Source organism: Pterocles gutturalis, unplaced genomic scaffold (assembly GCF_000699245.1).
Source record: "Pterocles gutturalis isolate BGI_N339 unplaced genomic scaffold, ASM69924v1 scaffold10900, whole genome shotgun sequence".
Taxonomy (NCBI): Eukaryota; Metazoa; Chordata; class Aves; order Pterocliformes; family Pteroclidae; genus Pterocles; species Pterocles gutturalis.
In genome coordinates, this window is record NW_010140898.1 from 31,224 (window position 1) to 49,620 (window position 18,397).

General features: G+C 38.3%; 1 protein-coding gene across 1 annotated transcript in view; it reads right to left on the reverse strand.

Annotated features, from left to right (window-relative positions):
• Positions 1–18,397, reverse strand: part of GPHN (gephyrin) — a gene marked incomplete at its 5' end in the record, with an annotated part of 118,185 nt that overhangs the window by 26,224 nt on the left and 73,564 nt on the right. The window contains 6 exons of the mRNA XM_010083843.1: positions 1,684–1,805; positions 3,619–3,772; positions 3,998–4,056; positions 9,063–9,182; positions 14,257–14,312; positions 17,640–17,732. Of these exons, the coding sequence (XP_010082145.1) occupies positions 1,684–1,805; positions 3,619–3,772; positions 3,998–4,056; positions 9,063–9,182; positions 14,257–14,312; positions 17,640–17,732 (604 nt within the window). The remainder of the gene's footprint in view (positions 1–1,683; positions 1,806–3,618; positions 3,773–3,997; positions 4,057–9,062; positions 9,183–14,256; positions 14,313–17,639; positions 17,733–18,397) is intronic.

Consider the following 18,397-nt stretch of genomic DNA (forward strand, 5'->3'; position numbering starts at 1 on the left):
GGTCAGACTCTTGCCATGGTACCCCATCAAATCAGTCACATTAGTCCAAAACATATCTACTGAAACATCCATATGAGCAACATTCTCTTAGTAGCTTTATTACATAATGAAATAATTCCATACTTATTATCTAACTAATTTACATATTAAGATTTTCCCTTTGACTGAAACAGAACAGCAGATGCATTTTGTTGTAAATAAATGGATTGGGCAAGTGAGTGTGAGAAGAATAGCACAAGACTTGGTAAGACAGAACCTGGTATCAGGTGGGAAGGATTACTAGCTAAGTCAACAGTACCAAATTATTCTTTAAAAAATTACTGCAAAGTACAAAACTACTCCACAACTGGAGACTCATTATTTCTATTCTATGAGCTGAACTGACTACCTCTGCAGAAATGACTCCACCGGCATGAAACTGAAAGTTTAAACAGCAATGGAGTTTTGCCAGGCCATGCAGTGAGAGTATCCAGGATTTGCTTTCCTAAGATCACAACAACTGCTGCAGTTGCTGTGTGTCACATTTCCTGTGTGAATACTTCAAATACAACTGCATTTCCTGGAGCCACCATTCAGGTTGGTTCACATACTGTAAAACCACACAGAGGTTGCCCCATTCACATACTTTCTGTCAAGCTAGTGATGTTTTGTGTTGAATCATGCACTAGGGAAGACTAGTTTTGAAATGAGCTATTCCCTAGCAGTAACCTTGTCTCCCTGCTTGGGAATTTTGCCATCAGTGAACGTGAAATGTGGGTGCTGAAATTCACTATTTCCGTTTATTTTCTTTCTGATCTGGCCTCACTTTTACCTACCCACAAGGAACAGGTGGAGGTGAACTTGAACAACTCCCTATCAAACCAAGTCTGTCAGTTAGTTTGATACCCAAAATGAGAAACAAGCCTTTGGGTTCAGTGAGCTGAGGAAATAAGTTATGCTGAGAAACAGAAAGCCTTGGATGACAGGAATTGCACTGTCTTGCAAAGGACAAAAGACTGAACACTTCAACCACTTATCCTAGAGCTCTCAACAGGAGATGTGACTTCACTACTACTGGGAAACAAGGAGCAATCACTGTCAGATGAATGGAAAGACTTATCACAGGGTACTACTCTGTGGCAATCAAAGTAGAGAGATCAGTAAAGGCAAAAAAAATGCTTCTTTCAAATTCTTTGACATATTTGTAGAAATGTTGAGCAACATCTAGCAGTGGGGCCTTCCCCAAAAGACAGTTACTCAGAATCTGACAAAATTTTATAATCTAAATTAATTTTGTCACGGAAAATAAACTCTGAGATAATTTTTCCTTCTCCCTTTATTGGATCAGAAAAAAGTAAAGTTACTGTAGAATTGTCTCCTCTTACATGTATTAAATATGGTGCTTGTGATGGTACTGCAGCAACAAATTCAATTTGCAGCAGTAATATGGTTCAACAAAAAGAAGGCAAAACAAGATAAACACCATTCAATAAAAATTTTATCAAATGATTCCTCTTAAAATTAGAATAGACTTATTTATTTTTCTAATGAAAAGGGTACGATATCTCTCCAAGGTGTGCCCTGTCACACCACTATGACACTTGCAATGAGCGACATTTTCTCTGGTATTTCTTTTTTCCATGGATGCCATAAAGTGCACCGCATGACTATGAAGTGACGTCTTTACTAACATGTGGTACTTACTTATCTCCCACAATTCCCAAGTTGATTGTTGGATAGCCATGTTCTTGGATTGTAGCTAGGAGAGTTGAACGGTTACTGTCCCGAATCTTTCCTGGCAAGAGGTCATCTTCAGGATTCAGTAGCTATAAAACCAGAAACACTTTCAGTCAGTCTCCTTGGAATATTGTGCCTTTACACAAGCGAGAAATGTCTTCCTGAGATTGGACAGGATATTCTTAGACACCTATCATAAAATGCATGTGTAAAGTAATTTAGTGAATTTAAATTACTAAGATATGTAATGTGCTTGTTTAGCCCAACCCTCCATGTTGCTTAGTTTGTTTCTATCGGTTGATGTCTGCAACATCTTCTTTCTCCTTATGAGTACCTGGCTTTCTAACCTCAAACATTAGAAACTAAAACACAAACTTTAAGTTTCCAAGTTATTGCTTCTATTTAAATGGTTTTAAAGGAACCTCATTGCTAACCAGATTTAAAGGTATTAAAAGAAATTTTGAAGTTCATGGTCTACTGACCAATAAAGATGTTTTTTAAAAACAACAATCTGTACTGGAATAATAGACAGAAGCTTAAATCTTGATTCTTATACAAATTACTGTTTTGGATGAAAAGCTTTCTCTCAAGATAGTATCATACCAATTGCCTTACTTGTGTTACATATTTTGGAAGTCAAACTACAAGACATACATATGTAAACATATTTTACATATATTAGGAATTCTTTTGTAGGACACAGAAGGACAACGCAATATTGTCAGGAGGTAAATAATAATAAGAATGGATCTGTCAAAATTACAGTAATAGTGTTAGGTAGCAAGGTAAGAATAACCTAAAGTGAAGCATGGCTAAATTTTGATGCTTTGGCTGGCAGCTCTATTTCTCTGAAGATTTCCATAGGACGATTAAGAAACTCACTGTGCAGGATCTTTTTTAACACGACACAAAAGAGAGTGCCCGTATTGGTAAAGGTCACTTCAGTAACATGCAAGAACATTCAGTCATACAGAAGACACTATTCAGAAAATCATCATCTGTAATCCTTGTAGCTCTTTAGATTTGTTTTTCTGTTAGTGTTATGTTTCCTTCATGACAGATCCTGACTATGTTATGAAATCTGGCAAGATTCTGTCCCAGCAAGGCTGGCCTCAGTACCTACAGTACCCCGTAGTCACAGAGTAGCCTTCACTGGGGTTGTGGAAGTTTTAAGGACATGGACAGATGACATAATTCAACATATTAGAAGTTTTCAAAATTCAGCATATTGAAGCTGTATGTTTGTGTGTGGACTGCTGCAGGAGGGAATGAGGGAACAGCTATGCATGTGCTTAGTTGGCCAGGGTCAACCCACAACATACGTAAAATTAGTAAATTAAATTATTCTTAAACCTGCTTTTTCTGATGTAGTTAAGACAAAGCAATTATGAAGCTGGTCTGGAGTTCTACCATCAAGAAATTGTCTGGATTTCCACATGTGTAACAGATAAAAAAAATATTAAGGCATGATACTATAGTAAGGCATTTGGTAGTACTATTAGTTTTCAAAGACAGGTCACCTGCCATTTGCACTATAGCTACCAAGGAGTGCTGCTCAGAACAAATCACTCTTCCGGTCATGATTGGCAAGTATGAATTATAACCCTGACTACTCCACAGGTCCTCCCTTGCTGGCAGGAGGAAAGCAGCTGGCACATTGTTGGATATATTACCAAAATTTTGGCAAAGACAATTTGAGAGACTTACGAGAGAGCCCCTGAGGGAGAAAACACAAGCAGCTTACTATGTGTTGATCACACAAAAAAACACCTCATGTCAGCATGAGTTGCCGCTCAAAAAGTGAGCTACTTGGGCACAGGGCAGAAGTCACTGTTCAAAACACTATACTGTCCTGGAGAAGGTACAGAATTCAGCCGTTGATTCTAAATATACTTTTCTTACCTCATTCCCTGTTGACATGACTGCAACCACTGGAAACTTGTTAACTTCTACTTCGGTTACTCCAACAGTTGCTAAGAGGCCAATCTCAGATGGACCCATGTGGGTTCCTTTAGCCAGCACACATTCACCTCTTTTAATGTCATGTCCTATAGGTCTGAAAATCATAGTACAGAAAAAAATGAAAGAAAAATGGAATGAGTTTGAAAGTATCTTTTTTTGATTGGTCCTTCTCTGGGTAAGGAGTGTCCAGGGATGTTCAGTAGTCCAGTTGTCAAAATGTCAGTACTACTTATGGTCAAACAATGACTATAAATATCACCGTCCCTTCTATCTCCTTACAGAGATATTTTACTGCTTATAAAGTAGGCTGTTTACAGACCTGATATCTTGGCCTGGTCGAGCCTGCACCAGGATTCGAACCTCTAGTTCTTCAGTACCCTACAAAAACAAGGAGATCAAATATAGTTGCTGAGCAATTCAAGAAAGATTTATCAGTTTTAATTTCTCTGACATCTACACAGCTTACAGTATTCATTACACTGAGACTGTATAGTTTAAGCATCATCATTGTTCTCCTGATCTGTGTGTCAAGACTAACATAATGTGTGCTGAAACTGAACAGCTTTATAAGAAATTCTCTCTTTGATGTGCTCACCAGGGAAGGTCCAGCACTGAATACATAGTTTTACCCACCTTTTTTTAAATCATAGAATCATAGAATGGTTTGGGTTGGAAGGGACCTTAAAGATCATCAAGTTCCAACCCCCTGCCATGGGCAGGGACACCTCCCACTAGCCCAGGTTGCTCAAAGCCTCATCCAGCCTGTCCTTGAACACCTCCAGGGATGGGACATCCACAGCTTCTCTGGGCAACCTGGGCCAGTGCCTCACCATCCTCACAGTAAAAAATTTCTTCCTAATATCTGACCTAAATCTGTCCTTTCTCACCTTAAAACCATTACCCCTCATCCTGTCACTACACCCCCTGATAAAGAGTGCCTCCCCATCTCTCCTGTAGCCCCCTTTAAGCACTGGAAGGCTGCTATAAGGTCTCCCCGGAGCCTTCTCTTCTCCAGGCTAAACAAGGCCAACTCTCTCACCCTGTCCTCATAGGGGAGGTGCTTCAGCCCTCTTTGTGGCCTCCTCTGGACCTGCTCCAACAGGTCCATGTCTTTCCTGTGCTGAGGACTCCAGAGCTGGATGCAGTACTCCAGGTGGGGTCTTACAAGAGCAGAGTAGAGGGGGAGAATCACCTCCCTCAACCTGCTGGTCACACTTCTTTTGATACAGCCCAGGACATGGTTGGCTTTCTGGGCTGCAAGCACACATTGCTGGGTCACAATCCTTGTATTTATATATCTTTCCTGTATCATGTTCCATGCTTGTCTGTTGATGTGGTATAGTGAGTGGATTCTTCCTCCTCCCCTCAGCCAACTTGATCTGCTCAAAGAATTTCAAAGATGGCATTTCAAAAAGAGCATTGATCTGACAGACAATATGCCACCACATCTGCAGAAAGGTGGGAAGAAGCTATATGCTCTGTTTCAGGATTTTCATGTAGGTTCCTGTAGTGGAAACTCCTACTTGAGAGCTTTGTGCAAATCAGGAAGAGGCTTACTCATCATATTCATATAACGTGAACAAGAGACCGGGGGCCCTAAAAGTCTGATGCCTACTTCAATATTTGTGTTTACCTCTTCAGAATTTCAATGGTTTGGTGATTCATTCAGTGCCAATAAGTGGCACATGACCTGTATTGTTAACATTTAGTATATAAGCCCTGCAAGTGGGTTCATGATATATACACTCAGCTTTGAGGTAGTTCCAGCCTGTCAGTAGCACTAAATCTACTGGAACAGATTTTGTTTTTACATTACTGCATTATCATGTAGTACTTCATACTTTAAGTACCCCAAAGGTATAAATCACACACTAATATTACAAGACATACAAGGCACGCCATTGTGATTTGGAATTTTTACTGGAACAATAGTGTTGTACAGGACACTGGGACTTGTCTCTTTTCTTAAACGCGATATGGACTGGATTTGCTGAACTCAAACTAAGTGCTTTAAACTAAAGGCCCCAAAGGTAGAGTTAATTAACATATTGTTGCAGATTGTGATTCTGTTTACCTACTGTGAAAATGGATAAATTTAAACCCCTGAAAACCAGGAAATGACAAACAAAATTATCAAGCCTGAAAAAACTGATTTCTTACTTTATTATAGTATTTTCGAAATATTGTGTTAAGGGAAATTCTGTTTCTTTTATACCTGCTCCTCTTGTATAAGAGAAGAGACTGTTTTTGGCTCCTAGTGCCCAAAATGTCTGTGCTGGTGCCCACGATGTCCTTTTATCTCCCTTATCCCCATCTGAAGCTGTAAAAGGCACTTTAGGCTTGTGATGAAAATCTAGGGCAACATTTATGCTAAGAATAATTTTATTTTTATGACACTCTGGGGATGGTTGGCTGCTCAGGAAGATTTGAATTTTCCATATCTTTTATGATATTTAAAGATAGCTAGGAATTTTCTTGGGAATTGAATGCCAATGATACATGTGAGTAATAGAAAAGGTCCTATTTAGGACTCCTGGATTACAGGAAACAAGAAAAAAAAAAAGGCTTTTGAGGAATTTGGTAATCCCATGCTTGAAAAGCACTGTGGAAAATGTGACTGTGGACAATATGGTGATGTGTGGAGACTGTTATTTATGGAACTGATGGATATCCCAGAACACTTTAGGAATACAAGACCATTCAAGGTGGCTAGAGGTAGGGCTTGCAGGGAAGTATGGTGTTATGCTGAGAATGTCTTCCATTTGGTATGTAGCAGGTAGAATTCTTCTTCCTGTATATATTAATATATTTTGAACTATGTCTGAGTGTTTTACTCTGATGGTGGTTGTTAACAGCCAGCATCCATACTGATATCCTGATGCTCGGTCTTGATGTAGGATCTAACTTTGACCTCCTTTTTCCTACAAGGTGACATAAAAACTCAAAATTAAAAGGGTGTAGACATGTTTTTGCAAGGATCAGTGTCTCAGTGGCTGTGCATCTGGCAAACTGATAACAATTTCTTCTTGCTGGACAGATGTAGCTCCATAACAATTTCTTCTTGCTGGACAGATGTAGCTCCTTTCAGGCCTGTCACTTCTACAGTCATTTGGGGAATGCTTGCTATGATATTTAAGTACTGTGACCGCAACTAGAGGTCTAGGAGCTCCTTTTAAAAGAAGTACTCTCTGTCTTTTCAGAAGAACATATTTCAGATGTTAGAGATTTCACTTCACTTAAAGTGAAGGAGTTCTTAACATTAAAAAGAAAAATATTCTTGAAATCTGTAGCCACCCAGGCATTGAAAAGGAGAGAAAAATAACATATTAATTAACCTATACTAATTATTTATGTACAGGATTAGCAGAGTGACATATTCAAGGACAAGCAGAAATTGAAGAGTTCTGCCTCACAGTTATAGGGAGGAAAAGGAAGCTGAAGGTGGCTAACCATTCGCTAAAAAATTCAGAGTTTAAGCACATAGCCAAATAATCTGTTCTCACATGCAGAGGAGAAAATGCACAGAAAAAGTGGAATCCAGGAAGACAGTCATCCAAAGAAGAAGTAGAAAATAACAGGTTGTCGTGTACATTGCTCTGCAATGTGGTACTCCTGTAATGATGAGGTGGGCAATGGCCACAGCAAACTTGCTCAGTAAGGCTAATGGAACGATTAACAAGCAGTGAAGGCAATGGTGTATTTTATAGGAAGATATAATCTATACATTCACATCTGTAACCTCAAAGCAGGACTGACCCAATAAATTCTCTGTTAGGAAGAACAGCCTAGACAGCTTGCTGACTTCATCAGATGTAAAAATCTACACATTTACAGTAATAAAGCATGAGAAAGGATCATGAAAATATGTTTCAGTTTGTCCTGTCTTTGTCAGCTTTGAACACTAGAATTCATCTGCTTACACCCCAGTTCCAATCACAATGCTAGCACAGAGCTATGGTAAAGTGGAACAGCTCGTCACAACAGCAGCAGGGGTGCGAAGGCTGATTTGAACAGAGAACCATGCACACACTTAATCCCAAAACTGAACTTGGAAGTTGTGTCAATAAGAGATGTGTCTTCTTGCCTTAAAATCTGTCAGATGATGGCAAACATGACGATCGTGTCCTGAAATCACAGCTGGGTAAGTGAAGATAATGATTCAGAAGGAATTCTCTGAACACAAAGGAAGAGAGAACAATATTTAGGAAGTCCAAGATGGACTGTCTGGGATACAGTTGTCCACAGACAGCTCCTGTGCTTCATCAAAAAATACATTTTACTTTGTTAAGACAACTGTGCATACAGAATTAGTACTACAGTACTCATATTTTTTCAGTGGCATTTTGCAGCATCTGTAAGGTAGAGTGCTAATGTGATTTATAGGTAGGCTGGAAAATCGGTTCAAATTAAATGGAGTTAAAGATGATGTTTTGGCAGAATAGGCACCTTATCCATTTTCTGGTTTTCAGAGGTCTTAAATTCGGTAATTTTCTCATTTTACGGGAGCAGAGAGGTTTAGCGAAGAAACTTAATTACGGTTTAAAAAAAATCTGGGGGGCACTTACTTCCCCTGTTACATAATAAAACTCCTTATAATAAAACTCCTTATTCTAAACATATGCATTTATTGTAAGGTATGTGCACAAGACATATTCTCCAAAATCCACCAAATACACCTTTGCTGAAACGAACCCAACTCTGATAACACAGAACCATCTTCATAGGATAGTTCAAAATAATCCAAGTCATCCCATGGATTTTGCAGCACTTAAAACAGTTCACTTTCCCATAGAAAATCATATTCAGCTTTAATTACATTAGCAGTACTGATGCACTCTAGTATTTCAGTGTATTTTTCTGGGATTGCTATGTATTTTAAGAAAACTTTTGCCCTTCTTATCTGGTGTGTTTAGGAGAACTTTTAAAGTACTCATCTTGCTGAGTTTTAGGATGATTCTGAAATATGAAGAGGACTGCTCTACTTCTACAAATGAACTCAGCAGAAAACAAGGAAATATAATGTCTGATTGATTGCCACTACTCTGTATTTTAAAATGTGAATACACTAGCAACTCAAACTGGACTGCAGTTATGAATCTCCAGGAGGCATCTGCCTTTCACTCAATCATGCTCCCAAATACTTTGGTGTCAGCATTCAACAACTGTAATGAAAAATCAATGTCAGAACATGTAGGTCTGTGGTACTGTTATCACAGCCTGAAAAAGTGAGTAGAATTGCCACTAGGAACTGATGTGAAAATCATCAGACTTCTGAGATAACAGAAGATCTTTTCTGTAGGACTATCTTTCATATTTACAGGCTTGTATCATGAACCGTTTTCTGCTGCACACAAAATAAAAATGAGTTTTAACTCGTGACTCACATCATCTGATTCCCTGATGAGCTCTGTATCTTCCACTTGCACAACTGCATCAGCACCACATGGAATTGGAGCACCGGTTGTAACTCGCATTACCTGGCCAGGCATCACTGTTTGAGTTGGCTGAAAAATAAACAAATAAAAATTAATTTACTTTTGATAGGAATAATCTCAAAGCATTTGAACTTTATGGAAGTAATCTGAAAGACTAAGATTCTTATTTGTGGCATGACCGTGTACTGCTAGCGTATAAACTCCAATGTATCTAAAGATCATGAGGTCATTGCTTCAGATCTGGCTTTTAGGTCCCATGTTAGGTGGCTTCAGATATTTCCCCTTTGATTTCTATCACAAGAATAACTTTCAGAAGAAGCAATATACTGATGCCCTGGTTGGCTCAGAAAAATAACTGACTCAGAAATATAACAGTTAGATTGTGACCTTCTAGAAACTTACATGAGCAAAAATCTAGTAGTTCTCTGTACACAAACATTTTTGCAGAGTACTCTGGTCCCCAGGGCTGAAATGTCTTTGCGTTGGTTTGGAAAACCAGCAGCTCGTAAGTAATGTGACTAGCTGCTTCATTTTTAAGCAGATTTCCTCATACTGAGAGACAGCTCAACACCAGTTCACATAGAATATCTATGTTTGTGAGCGTCCGTTTAGCAAAGCCTGAAATTGGTAATATTCTACAATTATGGAAAAGTCACAGTACATTACAAAGTTTCAGCAGAAGCAATACAAAGAATAGAAAAATATCAGAACAACATGATAAAACAAATAACATAGATTTAATAAATTTTTTCACCAGGCAACCCATTTTAATACACATTTTTCAAAATCCAGAGTAAAGTTGTAATTTGACGATAACCACTTAAGAAAGAAATAACTAAAAGAAAAAACTTTCTAAAAAAAAAAAAAAGAAACTAAAAGAAGCTGGTATGATGATTGAGATTTCATTGCTGGAACACGAGTGCTTGCTCTCCGCAGCACTTTAGTAAGCCCAACTTATTTAGGCATTACTGTTGTTGGTGAACATGTGCTACATACAGATCTACACAGCTGTGATCAGACCAACATATTCTGTACGTGTCACACGTGTAACTCATGTGCAGACTGACTCTATATTCCATATGCAGCACTGGAAGACGGCCAGGACTTCTCAGGCTGTGATTAGCTGGTATTTGACAGCAACCCACAGACCGGCAGGCAGCACTGCCCAAGCACAGTCACCTGCTCCCGCCTGGCAGTCATCTACTCCGTGACTTTTGTCAGAAGGCTGTTAGATATCTATCTGCAAATTCTAGACCAGTGGCCAACATCTCACCTGCACAAAGCTGTGTTTGCCTTGCCCATCCTTCTACTCCACTTCAGCACTGTCATAACCTCTGAAATGCCAGTATTACTTTGAAATGCGTGTATCTCAAAGGTCGCTCACTGGGACAGAAGCCCTAGGAAGAGGCTGGAAATGGTCTGTATCTGGTTTACCCCAGTGCCACAGTCACCTACATAGACCAAGAAACAACTGAGCCTGGAGTTGATTGAATCTTGACCCATTTCTATGTGTTAAAATGCTAAAATAAGCTAACAAAAAGGATCACATTTGCCATATATCATGGTTAGTGTGTTATTAGGACAGATTTACGTTATCCTAAATAGGTATCTAAACCAGATGACATAAATGTAACACTTTTTAAAAAAAATGGTCTTTATTTCTCAGCACAGTCTACACAAGGAGCTGTGGATGAACAGCTGAGATGCCACCATTTATACTGAAGATGCTTAAAAGTGAAAATAATCTTGTCTAGTGTGTTATTTTGATTTTTATGAAAACAAATGTTGCAACAGGCAAAGTTTATGCTTTGGATTATGGGAGCTCTTTTGCATATTGTTGTAGATATCGTCTACAGGTACATTACAGATAGGTAATATTGTTTTGAACCTATTAAAGTACTGATGTCTTTAGTGACAATTTTCAGAAGAAAAATGTATTGCATAAAAAAAAATCATCCCATTTAAAATGCATTTTTTGGGCCTCAAGAACCACAAAGAAAACAAAAAGTCTACGACTGCCAGAAATCAGTGCCTATGATGATAAAATGCACTGCAGCTATCCATGCTTTTGGAGCTTATTACTGGATGAGTTTATTCTTTGGGATGTAATGATGTAAAACATTTAAGCAAATTTATGATACAATAACAATTGCTTTTAGAATTGGTCGTGTTGCTCATATATTTAATTTCCTTTTTGTCCTTTGAGAATTTGATCAGATTAAATTTATGAACAAAAGTCAACCATTTATTTGTGTGTGAATCTCTAGGGCTGTGTTCTTCTGTGCTAGAGACTATGAAGATAAAGTAATGATTGCTTCTCAGAAAGCGTATGTGCTGGTTTTGGCTGGGATAGAGTTAATTTTCTTCATAGCAGCTAGTATGAGGCTATGTTTTCAATTTGTGCTGAAAACAGTGTTGATAACACAGGGATGTTTTAGTTATTGAAGATCAGTGCTTACACAGAATCAAGGTTTTTTCTGTTTCTCACACCACCCCACCAGTGAGTGGGCTGGGGGTGCACAAGAGGTTGGGAGGTGATAACAACTTCACAGAAGCTCTTTTAAAGGCCTTTGAAATCTCACACTTACCTGGGATAGGGCAGTACTGGGTTCTGTCCTTTGCCTTCATCACTGATAATCTATTTATTATTAGTCACTGAATAAAACCCAGAAATAATCTACTGAGCACAGCCTCCATCTCGGACATTTTCTCTTGCACACGATTACACCTCTCCTGCGTGATTTACAATGATCCATGCTCCTTTCTGTAAAGAGGCTCGAGTTAATGTAATGGTGGAAAATGTCTGTTTTCCAACCTAAATTATAACTGTTAGTCACAGTGCCTCTTACAAACGTCTTTAGAAAGTCTTCCAGGAAATGCTAAGCTCCAGCTACGTAAGTCTATAGGAAGAAAACCATTGCTCCCCATGGCTGAGTTTTCCACACAGAGGCCATGTGGATGAGTCGTGACTAGTACTCTCAAATGTGCCTTAACCTCCCCAAAGCAGGATAGTGTCTGAAAGTTTTCCTCAATAGAAAAATAAAAAATGGTTGTTAACATAAAGATGACCATCAAGAAGTGTAAATCGGTAAATAATATACAATTTACAAATTGATACAGAAATGTCCAACTTGGCTACTTGGCCTCGCCACAACTCTCAGTCCCATTTTCCTCCTCTCTGTGTAGCATTTACATAACTTTTTTCAGAGGAGCCAAATCTAAACCTATTTTGAACTCCCTGCTGTGAATCATTCTGCTAATTGGTCTGTAACATGAAAAGCAGAATGTTGCTGCTGAGAGTGACTGAAGGGTGAAATGAGACTGAGGAGCCTTCCAAGGCTATAAATAATTTCTTGGGAATGAGATGAACCTGAAGATGTGTTGGCTCAAGAAAAAAACTTTAACCAATTATTCAGAAGTCAACAGCCTCATTTTTCTAGCTCACCACTGGTATTTTCAGAATTATTCTCTCGCTGCGTGCCTCTTCCCACCCAATTTTTTTTCCTCACCAGAGAGGCTTCCTATTCTCATTAATCTGGGAGGACAGACTGTCCCTGTAGAGAGACATCTGTGAGCTCTTGAATTTTGTAGGAGGGGAGCAAGCTCCCATAAAAAAAACTGATTAGGACACTGAAACCCTTTAGACCTGTGGGCAATCCTCCCCATTACACATAGCCTCAACAGTACTGTTTTTAAGCACCACTGTGCTGTGATATTTTTTAACTATAAAAATTAGAATATTGATGACAGGTGACTAATGATAGGAGTGATAATTCAGCAGGTTGCTCTGCTGGTTCTTGCTGTTTTATAGTGACCACAAAGAGAGTTGTAGAAGTATTTGTCAGTCTTTCAGATGCTAAACTAATGCTTGAAAATGCAGACAGAAGGGCTAAAAATCGAAGGCAAGCAAAAAACCTGCTGAATTAATTAGTTTATTTTTTTAGCACTTAAAGTAAATTTACATATTTTGTATAACAGATTCATCAATCTAAGTTCATGTGAATATCAGTACTGAGAAGATGTCTATTATACCAAAGCATAAGTCATGATGATGGATGAGAACTACAACAAAAACTATTTTCACAGTTCTCTGTATCTATAATGATTAGCCAAATTAAATGCCTATTATACATTTAGAGGCAGTTCAACTCCTTTTTTTTTTAAAAAAAAAAAAAAAACAGAACAATCCTGAAACTGGTAATACTTCTGAAACCTGAAGCAACTTTTGGAATGCATCTATTTTACTTGAGACTTTTTTGTTTAGCAAAATGGCCACACTGTACAATCCTCATTAAAACCAATCAATCCTTTGTTTCGCCTGTTACTTATTCCATTTCTGCATCATTTCACACACAATACACAGAATTAAAAACTGGGACTTGAAACAGCTGGAGAAACATTTTGGATTAACGGATGCTCTCCTGAAAAGAAGGTAGCAGGTATAATTGAAGTCTTGAGTGTGAGAACAAATTCCAAATAGTGTCCATTCATTAATATTTATACAGCACAGCAGGTCATGAATGGGTGCTGCCCTGACCTGCTCTTAAACTCAGTCCACGTATCTTCCGAGGTGTGCAAACACTGTTTTAATTTAACAAACAGAAAAGGAGCAATACTGCAAACTAGGCTGCTCCCAGGTTTCCTTAGGATGTTCTGATCATTACCTACCTTTAAAGGCTTCATATAAAATTCTTACATTTTGTTTTGCAGGTATCAGCGTGAAATATGCATGCAGCTTGTGGAAACAGTTATTGGGCTGACGGCCCTTTTAAAGTCTGTCAGTAAGAAGGGGTTAAATCTTGCATTTCTCTGTTTATGAATTGCAATGCCACTAGAAACCTTGTGTCCTCTAACGTTGTACTAGGGCAGAACATTACTGTGTGCACTCCTATTGGACATGTCAGCACAATGCTCTGAAGTATTTTGGGATATCCTCGTTAGTTCCTTATGTAACCGTTCGACCTCACTTTCTGAAATCATATTTCAAGGCACACAGCAGGAGGCTAGGCACAACTATGCCCCACTTCGTGCCACCTCTGAGAATACTGAGTTTTGGAGCACTAGCAAGGCTTTTAAAAATACAAAGCAGTATCTTACAAGAGAAAAATACATTAAAAAAAAGAAAAAAAGAAATTTTGCTCACCTGCTCACCAGCCTGGGATTCCCCTATGATGAATCGATCTCCTGGGCCATCAGCAGCTGTTAAGATGGACAAGACAAATGGTAAAGTCTGACCCGAAACAAATGATGGCATTAGAAATTAGGTACAGAAATGAGTACTTAAGAAATAACGAACCATCTAAGATTCAGTTCTTCAGTGTCAGCATGACAAAGGTTACAGAAGTTGTGCAAACATTTTACATTTTAGGTCCTTCTAGGTTGTGTTTATTATTTTGAAAATTACAGGTTCTATGGTACTTTTAACTGAAAATCTCTGGGGAATACAGGATCAAGTAAAAGGAGATTAGAAGGACTTATATTAATAACAAATATTTAAGAGTGTTCATAAGATTATTTTTATAAAAATGTCCACCATGAGCAAATCTTTTTCTATGTGAAACTAACAGAGGGGAATCACATATTTTTAAAGCGTATTATGTACCTTTTTTCTAGACAACAACGGAATATTGACATTTCTAGATTCTATCTCTGCCTTTGGAGGAAAATGTGGACAAGTGCAGTGGTTACAGACTGTGTACATGACCATACAGGTTTGGCATTTTCTGAAGAGCAATAGGTATAAGATAATGCAACTTGGACTGCCACATTAGAAGTCTGGGTTCTGTTCCTTTTTGTTTTTCTAGGAGGTAGTACTGAACTATTTACCTTACACCTTTCACTGAAGCCATTCTGCAAATTAAAAGTCAGAGATCATTGATTTAATGAACTAAAAGTCTCCAGGACTTCTAATTTAGCCAAATCTGTACTTTTACAGGGACAACAAAGGCACCGTTACTAAAGAAGTTTAAGCTTCTGCCTGCCTCAAAGGTCTTTTGGCAAGTTGCATTAGTGGTATCATAGGCTCTGCCATGGTGTACAGCACGTATGGAGCACAAGCAGCTCTGCCTGTCCAAGCACAGCATTCAAGAGTGTTCAGACAAACTGGGTTCATATGATCATATTTAAATATGTTTTTCTATGAATTTTAAATCTGTAACTTTGACTTCCTGGAGATAAACTTTTATCTTAATACCTTCTGTTTTATTTCAAAAGTCCTGACTACACAGCTAGATAACCTTATCGTATTGAAAAGAATTGCTTTCAGGAAGGATGCCCATTCAGTCTGTATAAAGATTTATCACATTTGTACTCATACTTCAGCTGCACCTCTGCAGATGATGATGATCTGTGGTACTTAGTCATGTTTGAAGACTAATGATTAACTTAACTTTAAAAGCCTATCAGTCTAATCAATGAGCTCTAGAACAAACTCTAAAATAAGAAAGCGGAAAAGGACTCTTCAACTACTGATCTTTGAATAATGCATATAATACTATTGAATACAGTTGTCAGACCTTCACTGAAAAAAATGCACTAGGATGATCCAGCAAAATAAGAGAAAGAATTCCCTAATAGCTAGATTAGGGTCTTGTGTGTTGGTTCTGACAGAAGTTGTTGAAGTTGGCATTCATGATCATTCTGCTCACCGAGCTTGGAGCAATCAAGTTGCAAGACAGCATTGGCTTGATCCCAAGGCCCTTGTCAGTCAGCGTTCTACTGGGAGCTCCCCCTCTCAGCTTTTCTCAGTGTTATATTACTTGTGTTTCTCTGGCTACATCAGCCCTCCCTTGCTGCTATCACTGGTCTTTATGGTCTGCCTGTCTCCGCGCACATAGATGATGGACAGCTGCAGTCAAACTTGTCTTGTAGACATGTAATTTCACTTTTATATCAAATCCATGGCGAAGCTATTGGACTACATCCATTGCCTGGGTTTGTAGATGGTCTATTTCATGGACAGTTGTTTTCCATTGTTTCAGCTGCCAGTAACAAACCATATATTTTAATGTCTCTAGAAGAAAGTTGGCCATTGTGACTAAATTTCAAGATGGGGTTAGAAAGACTCAACCCCTACCACAACAAAACCAGTAGTAGTATAACAGTAAATCGCATTGTCCTGGTTTCGGCTGGGACAGAGTTAACTTTCTTCGTAGTAGCTAGTGAGAGGTTTGGATTTGTGCTGAGAAGAAGGGTGATAACATACTGATGTTTATAGTTCCTGCCAGGACAGTCAAGGACTTTCCAGCTTCTCTGCTGTGCAAAGGTGTGTGTCTGCAGGTGCAAGAGAAGCTGGGAGGGAGCATAGCCCACAACTGCTGGCTTAGGATTCAACCTCAGGTTTAGTACTGGGACACGAATTGGACGAGATATTCCATATCATGCATGTCACACCCAGTAAAAAGATGAGGATCTCTCCAGAAATTCTCTCTCGCTCTCTGGGTTGTCTCTCTCTCTCTCTCTCTCTCTCGGTCATCTCAAAGACTCTGGGGCTCTTATCTTTTGTGGGATTGCAGTTTCAAGACTATCTCTGGTCCGGGATCATTAGCGGGCAATGGGCTGAGCCTTGGTCATCAGGTGGTAAGCAGTTGCACTGTGTATCACTCATTTGTATATTATTATTACTTTTATCATTATTATTTTCAAGTTTATTGTACTTTACTTATTAAATGGTTCTTATCTCAACCCATGAGTCTCTTTTCCCTTTCCCCCTTTAATTCTCTCCACCATCTCTGGGAAGGGGGAGAGTGAGTGAGCGGCTGTTTGTTATTGAATTGTTGCTAGCCGGGTCAAACCACAACACATATATTTTAATTTCCTCCATAGGTATCTGAGTTGAATATCATTATTCTTATTGTATAAAAGGAAAAAATGATGCACAGAGAAGCAACTTGCTCAAAATAATGCAGCATCTAGTGGCAAAGCAGAGGATGGATTCAGGTCTCCTGGGAAACCACCCACTGCTTGATCCGTAAAGTCACACTACTAACTTTATTTATATATAGCAACTGCAATATTTCCAAAGTAAAAATGAGTTTTTATTTTGAGGTGCCTCCATAAGAGTATATTCTGATATGTATTATTGAGAATTCTCTAATGCAATCATAAAATAATTCACAAATAGGAAGCTGGATCTGTACCAGTTCAACAAAGTAACAGATATGTAAGAAATTCCTCATTAAATCAACAACAGAGGAACAGAAGAGGAATCTGTCATTCAGAAACAGATGTTCTATTACTATCCTGAATTTTGTGTGTTTCCAAGAAACTCACCAGCAATACAGGGGCACGTCTATAAGCACACATGGATGTATGTTTGCTCATGTACATGTGTCCACTTAAAAGATCTGAATTCAACTTTCTGGTCTTCCTTCAAGACAGCTGCATTCCACGTAACTGTGACTTCTCCAATGATCTGAATCAAATCTCAACCAAAATAACCATTGCAGGATCAAAAATAGGTGAACTAACATGCTATAAAGTGGTTTTACAGACACTATACTGCATGTCTACAAAGTGAGTGTTTACCTCTGACAGCATAGCCGTCTTTTACTGATGCTGGAAATGGTGGTAGATTATCTTTTGCATATACATCTTGAGCAAGGACTCGGCCCATTCCATCTAGAAAAGAGAAAAGAGAAAAGACCATGCTCCATGTCATCACAGCTAGTGAAAGGGAAAAAAACCGTTTACAGCAGTGTGCTCTGGATGAAATGTATGTGTATGTAACATGAATAGAGGTCTCTAAGTTTCTGATTTCTGCTTCTACATAATTAAAAAAAGACGAGCCTGAAAGTACTGATGAAAGATTTGTTCAGTAAATCTCTGTTCCTGGTCATGGTGAAATTGCTGATAGCAGATCTGAATGCCAAATATCCAAACCCAGAGGTAACAGAACTGATATAGGATCAGACAGAAAAAAAAAAGATCTTGTTTCATCAGGACAAGTTTTTAACCTGAAATCTCTTAAAAATACATACTTTCATGTATATACATTTTTTAAAAAAAGGTATTTTAAAAAAAGCTTTTAAAATAACATTTCAAAAGTGAATCCTGTGTGTAAAAGGTGAGAGGTGATGGATTGAGCCCAGAGAACTCAATGTAAACAGTAATGATGGACAATTTTCCATAAATTGACACAGAAGTTTCCAATAGATTAGTTTTGCCTAATTGCTGAGACCATAAAAAAAATGAAGGGAGAGTGAACATAAGTGTTAGGATTATTTATGTAAACTTATGTTGTTAGAGTTCTAAATATTTTAATAGCTATTTCAAACATACTCTTT